This window comes from Stegastes partitus, unplaced genomic scaffold (assembly GCF_000690725.1).
Source record: "Stegastes partitus isolate 25-593 unplaced genomic scaffold, Stegastes_partitus-1.0.2 Scaffold1624, whole genome shotgun sequence".
Classification (NCBI taxonomy): domain Eukaryota; kingdom Metazoa; phylum Chordata; class Actinopteri; family Pomacentridae; genus Stegastes; species Stegastes partitus.
In genome coordinates this window covers 58,232-69,303 of record NW_007579355.1, presented here as the reverse complement: position 1 = coordinate 69,303, position 11,072 = coordinate 58,232, and the positions used below count along the sequence as shown (strand labels likewise).

At 38.8% G+C, this 11,072-nt stretch overlaps 1 protein-coding gene across 2 annotated transcripts; it reads left to right on the top strand.

The window, feature by feature from the left end:
- Nucleotides 1-687: 687 nt before the first annotated feature.
- On the top strand, nucleotides 688-9,783 carry LOC103371651 (potassium inwardly rectifying channel subfamily J member 9). Of its 2 annotated transcripts, XM_008301044.1 has the most exons (3): nucleotides 688-1,585; nucleotides 9,421-9,661; nucleotides 9,716-9,773. In XM_008301044.1, the coding sequence occupies exons 1-3, from the start codon at nucleotides 688-690 to the stop codon at nucleotides 9,771-9,773; spliced, it is 1,197 nt and encodes a 398-aa protein (XP_008299266.1). The 2 variants fall into 2 exon arrangements, with proteins under 2 accessions (XP_008299266.1, XP_008299265.1); XM_008301043.1 differs by having other exon boundaries at nucleotides 9,421-9,783.
- The last annotated feature ends 1,289 nt before the right edge of the window (nucleotides 9,784-11,072 follow it).

Here is an 11,072-nt window from a genome sequence, read left to right as displayed (position 1 = left end):
TGGAAACATTGACTTTCTTCACTATAGATATTTTACAACTAATATATTTAACTTGTTTCCATACTTGTCTCTTATCTGTATTGTGTAATCGCAATCTGCAGTTCACCCAAAACGTCCCTGTATTTTTTTAAATGTGATATTTGGTTGCAGCTGACTCACTAAAGTCGTCACAGCTGTGTGGAGAAGCACAGAATTGTTTTTTTACATAATGTGGTCGGCACAAATGGTTAAGTGAGACGTGTAGAATACATAATTAAGATGAAATCCTACAAGTTTACCCTTAGGTTTTTTGATACATCACATATGATTAGTTCAAGGACTGTCAACAAGTTAAAAATGAAATGATTGTTTCTGCCTTTGTTATAGAAAACATGCCTTCCTAACCCTGTTGACTTGCTCTGAGGGTTGAAGACAAACAATAATATTGTGTATGGTTTTCATTTTATAATGACAATCATGCATGAAAGTCAATTATATATCATAACTTTATTGTATTTATTTGTTTGTTTTTTGAGGGGTTTTAGATGAAATAATAATATAAAGAGCATAGTCTGGCAGCTCTGACTCTGAAGCCTCTGTAAAGTTTCCATTATCTGAACTGATTCAAAACACATCCCTGCACTTACTCCTACTCACAATCACTCCCATGTTTGTCCTGTCACAGGCTTGAATCCACCCAGAAACCCCATGGAGCAGGATGTGGAGAGCCCAGCCATCATCAGAAAGCCCAAGCTGCCAAAGCAGGTCCGGGAGGACCTGCCCAAACAGCTGGCAGAAATGGACCGCGCCCGGAGGATCCAGCGGTACGTCCAGAAAGACGGGAAGTGCAACGTCCACCACGGGAATGTCCGAGAGACGTACCGCTATCTGACGGACATTTTCACCACGCTGGTAGATCTCAAATGGAGGTTCAATCTGTTCATCTTCGTGCTGGTGTACACAGTGACGTGGCTCTTCTTTGGCTTCATGTGGTGGCTTATTGCATACCTGCGCGGTGACCTGGACCATATAGCAGATAACCAGTGGACTCCGTGTGTCAATAACCTCAATGGGTTTGTATCAGCATTTCTGTTTTCCATTGAGACAGAGACCACCATTGGTTATGGATATAGAGTCATCACGGACAAATGCCCCGAGGGGATAGTGCTGCTTTTAGTTCAGTCAGTGCTGGGATCTATCGTGAATGCCTTCATGGTGGGCTGCATGTTTGTTAAGATTTCGCAGCCCAAGAAACGAGCTGAGACACTAGTGTTTTCCACCAACGCGGTCATCTCGATGCGAGATGGACGGCTGTGCCTGATGTTCAGAGTCGGAGACCTCCGAAACTCGCACATCGTCGAGGCTTCAATCAGGGCCAAGCTTATCAAGTCTAAGCAGACCAAGGAGGGGGAGTTCATCCCTTTGAACCAGACGGACATAAACGTGGGCTACAACACGGGAGACGACAGGCTCTTCTTGGTATCGCCCCTCATCATCTGCCATGAGATAAACCAGAACAGCCCCTTCTGGGACATCTCACAGGCCCACCTGGCCAAGGAAGAGCTGGAAATTGTCGTGATCCTGGAGGGGATGGTGGAGGCCACAGGTGAGTCGACACATGCGTGAAGTCAGAGGTTGGATTAGAGGAGTTTGGAGGAGCTAGTGTTGCACAGGGACACTTACACAGCAACTTTCATGCCACATGTGCCTTCACACACATTAGTATGTAATATATATAACAATCAGTACAGTCATAAATGCTAACAGCATGGCTCTATGGTGACAAAATCTTTGTCTTTAGGTTGGTCACTACAACCCATTGCTCCCAATCTGCATGATGTACGATCACTAATATTGTTAAATATACAATTATTTCAACTATTATGTGTTTAGTTTAGTGTTTGTTTGTTTTTGTTTTTTTTTCAAATTCAATAGAGTTCAGTTGGAACGGGGCTGATTTTTCTTACAGCATTAGCTTTGGCAGTAATTTATCAGAGAAAACTGACACTTGATCTGCAACTAATGATCTGATCATATCTGTGATGACATCTTAGGAAACAGCCACTGTCTCTGCTCACAATCTCTTATCTGTATTTACTGCATTTCAGAAGTAGGTCATCAAACCATCTTTAGGTAGATAAATGCAAGTTTAGTTTGATCGATTCTATAAATGATATTTACCATGATATTTAAAAACTCCTCGACTCTTTCCTTTGAAATAAGAAAGAATGAATTGTGGAGTTTTAGTACAAACAAATCTGGTTTGCAGCCGTGCTCAACACTGAATGAATGAACCAATAAAATAAGATCACTAACTCCAATTCTACAATCCTACAGTTTCATTTGGCGGACCCTTTTATCCATAGCAACGTACATCTGAGCGTAGATACAACAACTAGAACAATAACGAATGGATTGCAATGAAATTGTGTACGGACATTCATGGTGCCCAGAGGATGAATCCAGCCGACCTGACTGCTCTTGTAGTGCCACTACCAGCTTGACATTTGTGGCTTTTAATGAAAGATGTCAACAGCTGTGGAAAGTTGGTGCACACTTTTGTGTCTCGCTCATGAACAATCTTCACCAGCACAAACTGGCAACTTGTGTAAAAACAACATTCACAGGTTTGCTCCTGCATAAATGCAACTTCTTAAGGGAAAGCCCAAACACAACGAGAGCTTCACAATGTCCAATCTTTTTTCTAAAGCATTAGTGAAATGCAAACTACATGAATAAATAAAATAATCCAAGACAATGTAGTTGCAGTAACAAATTATTCATAAAACATGGTATGCAGCTACACAGCAGCCTTGCTACACATAAGCCTCGCGTTGTTCGTAGATTAATTCATGAAAGTTTTAAAAATTAATCTGTAAAATGTAAAAATGTCCGTGCATCGACTTAACCCTTGTTTAAAACAAATTAGCGTCACATTTAAAATAAACAGAGCAAGGAAAATGTGTCTGTTCCTCCGGGAATGTAACACAGAACATTTCCTTTTATAGAAGGCTGTTTGAATTTGACAAAGGCAAACACATATTTAGAGCACAGTAGCAGCATTAGTAAGAGTACAAGAATGACATGTAAAACCTCAAACTAAACAAGAGTCGCTGCTTCACCTACATGCTGTACACTTTTGCGAGTTTGCATGGTGTTTTGTGCATAATGTAGCACAGCAAGCTCAAATTGTAGCAGTTAGCTCAAAGAACTTCCGTCTTGTTCTTTACTAAACTGTGACCAGGTGAACTTTTACCAATTTCAGTTCACATCATTCATGACGTTCAAGGTTTTCTGACGGCTAAAACAGACTTTAACTGCAGGCGAGTATGTTTCTTAGCTTCTACCTCAGAAATTACGTTAACGCTTCATAATAAGGGTACAAATCATATATTTAACTCATACTTAACCAATGCAGGATGCATCATGAATCCTGTTAGAAGTTACTATGACTTCATGTGATTATTTCACACTTAATAAATCATTAGACAGCGAATGTTAATTCATGTTTACTTAATCTATGAACTTATATGCAATCAGGTTAGCTTGATTTCAGTTTTATATATATTATATAAAATTGTGTTGATTTTATTATGTTTATTTTGTTAATGTTTACATCGAATGAGACGTTCGGGGGAAAAAAAACAGCTTCCCTTTTCTATGAGATCACTGTCTTGCTTTCAGAGAGGCTGAGCACACACATGGGCTGGAAATAAAGTTTTATGTAACTGAAATCCAGTTATAGTCTACTTGCCAGCAGTGTGAACCTGAAAAAGGTGAGCACAAAGAAAAAAAACATACAATTTGGGTCCCAACACTAACAGTTGGTAACTTGTGTATATTTTACATTCTTAATAAGCCCTAAAACTTCTCCAATAGTAATGATTGTGCTGCTTAATTGTATGCAAATTGCCCAACATATGAAAGTTATCGTCTGATAGTTTGTAAATGTGGATCTGCATTGTACATAAACCTTTGGGGTATTCTGTGTTTCTTTGTTCACAATAAGGCTGCATAGGCTGGCAAGTATATTTTGTTTTCAACTTTGAATTATTATTTTACAATTATTTGTTAATAGTGAGCAACAGGAATTCATGATACTTCCCAGAATAATTCCTAAATTGAATCATAATAATTTTGTTACGCATTATATATAATTAATCCTTTTTTCATATATATGTAGTGGTTACTGACACTAACAAACCATTTTGCTGTGAGACCATCACAGTTATCTAAAATGTAATACAGCTGAGCGAAAACAAAATGCTGTTTTTCACTTACGAGCTGCTTTAGGGAATCTGTCCCCGTAGAACCTCTTTTAGGACCATTTTCAGGAGAGATAGAACTACTTACACTGGTGTAATTACTTCTGAGTGGCCCTGAAAAACTGCCCTGTGGGACTCAATGCTGATTTTTCTGTCCTCTAAATGTTTTCGTTAAATAGCAGTCTTCTACTCTCTAATATCACCGTCAGCAGCGTCAACTGTACCATCCACGCTACCATAACAAACCTGTAGTTTTTTTGTTTCCTACATGCTCATAAAGCCGGAGTCCCGTCCAGTAAATGATATTTGTTGTTTTTTTGGGGCACATCAGAGTCGTAGCTGTTGAGTCTTACCCTGCAATGGAAACTGAAAGGGCCGACATGATGGAAGAAGCTGTACCTCTTGTGTTCCTTAGTAGAGTTAATGTGTCAATAATACAAATGCAGCTAAAAATGTGCTGTGATGTACTTTAACACGTGACCAAACTACAGAATTTTAGCCTTCCATCACCATATGATAGATGCATTTTTTTGTGTATTTAGGCAAGCCCTTCCCAAAGCTGCAGCTTCACTTGAGTCAGTCCAGACATATTTAAATTCATCCCACTGTCATATTCTAAAACACCCCTTTTGTGACACGATAATGCTCAGAATGAGACTGAATGAAGGAGCTTTAATGAAACATAAAGAAAAGTCCTGATCTGCAGGGCACATCCAGCAGCAGGACGACCAAAACATCGGGATGGTCAACAAGAGACATGTGGGAGAAACCCAGTACACCACCCTTAAATTACCAGATCAAATTGCATACTGACGGGCCAGACGACATGGTGCCGAGCCGCCCGATTTGTGTTAGAATCTATCAGCCTCGACAAAATAAAATGAACCAATTACATAACGGCCGAGTGACGTGTTTTGCAGCAGCTGCTGGAGGCTCACAGAGGACTGTGTTTCCTGCAGACAGCTGAGCCAACGAGCACACTGATAAATAGGAAAACACAAGTAAACGCCGCTGGAAAGTGATTACACTTTGATGGTTACAGTTAACCGACTGTGGAGGAAATGTGCTCAGATTACCAACAATGGAGAGACTGCGGTGTGTTCGGATAAATTCATGTCCACGGATGCATCACAGTGGCAGACGGAGGACAGTGTGTTTCGTTTCACTTCTTGATATCTGGTAATTGGAAACATGATACAGGGGAACATTTAGACGTAGGACTTATTGAACACAAGTTCTGCTTTTTATGTCGCATTATTTACTCACTGTGGGCTCATTTTTCACTGCAGTATGAAGTCCTGCACCTCTATGGAAACAGAACAACCATGACTAGAAGTAGAGAGGACTCAGACATGTCTACTGTCTAGGAAAACAGTTATGAAGCCAAAAATCATAAAAATACAGAAAAATGAGTGTTTGAATTTCTTTGGTTATTTATTTTAAAACTGTAAAAACCTTAATGTGTGCAAATTCTTCCCAAGTGCCGACAGGTTTGACCACAAATTGACTGTACTTAGTGTAAATATTTTACTGCTTACGTTTTCAGAGCGTAGAAAGACTATTCTGAATATCTTCAAATAACTTTGCTCCTCATTATGCAATTTTTGAGCCATGCTGCTTTTATTTTGTTGCCCAAGTTTGTTTAATTTTTCTTTCAATCTGTCTTATTCGTTTTGATGATTGTTAGCTACAGCTGAGTCCATCATGGCTTCTCATTTGTGTAAAAGAGCGCAGAATTTTTTTGTTTTTGTACTCTGGTGCAAAAGGTTTATTTTTGGCATATTTTTTAATGGGGTACATATAATAAAGTGATGAAATATCACAATTTTAAGCTGAGATTGAGTTAATTTCCTGGAAGTAATATTGACCATCCGTTGTTCAATGATAGTAAATGTTGAAATGTCATTTGTCTTAATGTAGAGTCCACAGTTCTACCAAGCACTTTAAAGACAAACTTTAAAAAGTAAGGAAGCTGTTCTCCAACATACCAGCCAGCATAGCTTACGTTTAACTTTATCATCCTGAAGTGTCTTGGATATAAAATACAATGAGACTGATAATTAGACACAGTGCTGCTTTGAGCTGAATACTAACAGTTTAATAACGAGCTCACAGTGTTCATATGTTTATGTTTAGATCTTACAGTTTCTACAATATTCATTATCTTAGTTCACTGTTTGGGAGTATAGATCTGCTAATTAGCGCTCAACTCAAGGAACAGCTAAGGCATTTGGCGTGCTCTTAGACTTGCAAGTATTTTGCACAAACAGAATTTTTAAAAAAATCATATCTTTTTGCTTTTTAGTCTTTGTTCGATACGACAAAGTAGAGGCAACAAAGAGAAGAGAAAGTCCTTGGCTGCAGCACCGAAATTTTGACCTGAAGACGTTGTTAGAGGAAAAGTCTGAGGATGATTAAAGTTGCTGAATTTCATCCTTTAGGAGGATTAAAATCTCACAGTAAACCATCCAGTAGTTGAACGAACCGCCAACATAACGTTTATTAGAGCCGCTCTGCTAAAGTGGAAAAGAATAAACAGCACCAGTGACCATTTTGCAGAAATGTTTCCACCTGAGAACGATTGTTCTGCCTGAGGAGGCTGAGAACAGGGCTGTGCTGTCATTTCTGTAAAAGCGGCTGCCTGAAATCTTGATATGCTGCTGATTATTTTCACCGAGAAGTTGAAGCGAGGTGAAAGGTGCAGGCAACAGCAAGTAAGTTATTTCAGTTTAGTTTGGAGGCAATTAATGTACTTTAAAAGCACCTCAATGCAGAGATTCACACGATGAAACAGTAGCATCTGGCAGACGAGGATAATGGAGCAGGGTGATGGTGCAGAGTGAAGGATGGACCTCCGAACGCTTTAGACCCCCAGGAGACCCTGACAGAGGACGGGGGAGGGCAGATGGGGAGCAGCGAGAACAATCAGGTGTGCGGGGCAGCAAGGCATTCACAGACATATGACAAGGAAGAGAACCTCTGCTAAAAGATACCCGTCTCTCTGGTTTGTGTCACAATCACACCTCTTCTCTGAGTCACAACTCGGTCACATCGTTTAGATTCAGCGTGATTTACACTTCCTGAGGATCTCGTTTTTTTTTGTCTGATGTCCATCGCAAATAAATACTCAGCACATTAATCTGCTGAGTGATCAGAGGAAAAAAACATGCTTCTTATAGTTGCAGAATTCTCACACTTTCAGTTTTTATTAAGGATCAAAGTCAGACTGTAATAATTCATGCAAAAAGGAGATGCTAAAAACTCACAATAATGGTGTAAGAATGTGAGTAAATACAGGCTAAAAACTGCAGCATCATTACTCCACCTGGACAAATCAAACCAAAACAAAAGTTTGTTGGGTAGAAACAGATTACAGTAATTAGGTGACTGTAATCAGCCCAGATTGCATTGGAAAAAAGTATGTAGGTTATAGTTAGATTGTCAAGAATGACTTGATTATATTTGATGACAAGTTAATGATTTAAAGATCTTTGTGGGAGACATTTTTTTTAAATTTCTTTTTATTTGCACTGAAAATGGGAGATGAACGTTCTGAATTAGTCCTTCTCTGTCACATAACCCAACATCTCCACGTGGCCTTTAAAGAAATCACCAAAATTACAGCATTTATCAGAGCCAGAAAAAGTGGAAACAGAAAGAATCATCAGATTTTTAACTTTACAACAGACTTTGAACTACTCTTCTGTGGAAAAGAGTCTCCAAATCGAAGCTCAAAATTGTGATATTTCATTGAAATCACTTTATGTCTGTATTGAAAAATGTTTCTGTAGTCACAATTTGTAAAACAAAAACAAAATAAATTCTGCAATCCGCGGTGCAACCATGAAGCCAATCAGAGACTCAGCTGTGACTAAAAGTCATATCACAAAAAATCTGGGACTTTTTGGTTTAACTGCAGGCAGTGTTTACACAAGGAAGACAGGGGACAAGTATGGGGGGAAAAAATAGATATCAGTGGTAAAATATACATGGTGTGTGGAGCCACCTTTTTTTCCCCAGTATTAATAACACATGTGGGTACTTTGAATGGTATGTTTTTCCAGGTTTTTTATTTTTGTAAAATAAATAATCAAAGAAATTAAACTTGTTTTTTTCCCCCTTTCGTTTTTATGATTTATGGTACTATAACTTTGTTAATCTGCACAAAAGACACTTTTAGGTTCTCTCTACTTCTTGTCATGGTTGTGTTGTTTCCACAGAGCTGCAGGACTTCATAGTGTAGCAAAAAAATGAGCCTATAATCACTGAAAAGTGACAGTACCAAAAAAATAAAATAAAAAATACGACCACGGCAGCAATAAAAACAGCATCCAGTTTTGTAGAATACAGACGGCACACAGCTCTGTATCTGTGCCAGTACTGTTTTTAAAAGGGTAGTTTGATTTGGCCAACTGTGAGTGCCAAATGTGCAAAAAGGATTTATTTGCATTGAAAATAGAAAAAGACACAAAAAAAGAAGATTTGTCAAAATTTTGTGGCTGCGTCCACTTTTTTAGAATAAGGTGCAATATTTGAACTGTTTCATCTGGAAGTAATCCAAATGTAATCAGATTAGGTTCCATTTTGTTTGTAGTTCAGTGAACTGCATTGCTAATTACAGTTACTCAATCATTTTAAAGTAAGGTAAGGAGAAAGAACTGAGCCTCTAAGGTGGGCCAATAACTTTTAATCTTTTGTTTGTTTTGTTTTTGTTTTTTAAACCAAACTTTATTGAACAATGAATGTGCATACAGAGAACTGAACATACAACATAAACAAACAATTTGACAGACATGTGCTTATAATGATAAATGTTCATGTAAAAAATAAACAATATATTTAAAAAAGCAAAAATCACAAAGGGAACAAGAGGAGGGGCATCGTTGTTCTTTTTGGAACACTTCTTTATATATTTTAACAGTTTTATTACTTTTTTGTATTCATATTATTTAATGTTTTAATATGTTCTTCAAAGTCAATAGAAAATTGAACTAAATTTGTTTTTCCATTTGTCAGCCTACATTTGTGAATTTGAAATTTGTCAATTAGAATTATATTATTACAAGAATTCTATTTCTTTATTTTTGTGATCAAAGTACATTATGACACTTTCACAATCAATTTCAACATCAATTTTAGTTTTACACGATATATAATGATCACGTTGTGTCTGCAGGCATGACCTGTCAGGCCAGGAGCTCATACGTCGGCAGCGAGATCAAGTGGGGATACCGCTTCACGCCCGTCCTGACGCTGGAGGACGGCTTCTACGAGGTCGACTACAACAGCTTCCATGACATCTACGAGACCAACACACCCACCTGCAGTGCCAAAGAGCTCGCCGACATGGCCAACCGCACCCGCCTGCCCCTCACCTGGTCGCTGGCCAGCAAGCTGAGCCAGCAGGGGCTGCCGGAGTCCGAGCAGGAGGGTCAGGAGACCAAGACCAGCCTGGACGCCCAGAGCAAGAGCCAGCAGACCGAGAGGAACGGGGACATTGCCAACATAGAGAGCGAGTCCAAAGTGTAGCCAGTAGGACGGGCAGTGAGCTACAGGTCCGTATGAGATGACTGGACTGGACTGTAGGTGTCCTGCTGGGGGAGTGGGGGGACCGCACAACGAGGACCAACGAGCACAGTAGACCAAGAATCCCTGCACCAAGAACCGCTTTTTCTCAGTGATTCACACTTACCCCAAAAACAACAAAACACGTAGACATGTGGCCCACCGCTGGACTGAAAACCCTCTGTGGGCAAGTGCATGTTTGAAATATAATGTGATGTCCTCCTGACAAGATTCCTATTATTTTTTCTATTAAGATATTCCTAGGGGCATTTGCATAAGTATTTTTGTATATACTATAAAACGTTTTGAATTCTTTGTTTTGTTGCGGTGTGAATATTTGACAGATGTTTGATACTAATTCCTTTTAGGTTAGTTCTGTATATATTCTATGCCTTACTGTATGTATAAAGCTTTCATTATTTGTTTTTCAGAAATATATAAGCATGTATAAACACTATCTGCGGTTATTTTATCTTGTATTGTGTATATACTGTACGACGATAATGTTACAAGGAAAACGTACATCTCTATGGATGCAAACTCTAGTTTAAACCAATGACAAATTCTTCCCCAAATGATAAATGTTTGTTTAAGGTAGAACTACACGAAGCCATGACTTGCTGTTTACAGCTGACTGACTTCAGACAATGGCCCTTTAAAACTGCATTTTGTCACTTTTGCACACTGGAGGCCTCTGGTGGAGAAGGTTAGTCGCTATTTCAGTCTCCAGAAATCCCTCACATGTCACCTAACAGTATCTACAATAAATAAACAGTAAGTTGCTTATTATGCACTTGATGGGACTTTTTTGTTTTTTCTTCTTTTCTGACTTTATTTCATGTCACGTTTTGTGTCGTTATGACCAGAAATGGTTTCAATTGGTGCTTCCACACCATTTGTTCTGCCAGTGTTTAATGGATGCTTGATTTTAAAACTAGCAGTGAGGCCAAACATGGACCAGCTATGAGTATAATTCCAAAGTATTTCCATTTTTTTTTTTTTTTTGCCATTTCAGGTAAATATTCAACTTTTTGTCTCCATTTGGTAAAGTTTAGTAAAGTTACTTTTCTGATAAAAGCTCATCAGAAACTCAAGATTTATCCAACCTTTTTAATGTTTGAACTAGAGATGCGCCGATCCGATACTGGGTATCGGTATCGGGCCGATACTGGACGAAATTACGGATGATTTACTTCACAGTGGTAACTGGCCGATCCGATACCGCCACACACACACACACACACACACACACACACACACACA

Bases quoted from the DNA above. Each gene is read 5' to 3' on its own strand.
- LOC103371651 (XM_008301043.1), top strand. From the start codon at position 688: ATGGAGCAGGATGTGGAGAGCCCAGCCATCATCAGAAAGCCCAAGCTG. The intron at 1,586-9,420 runs GTGAGTCGACAC...TTGTGTCTGCAG, and splicing joins GGGGATGGTGGAGGCCACAG to GCATGACCTGTCAGGCCAGG.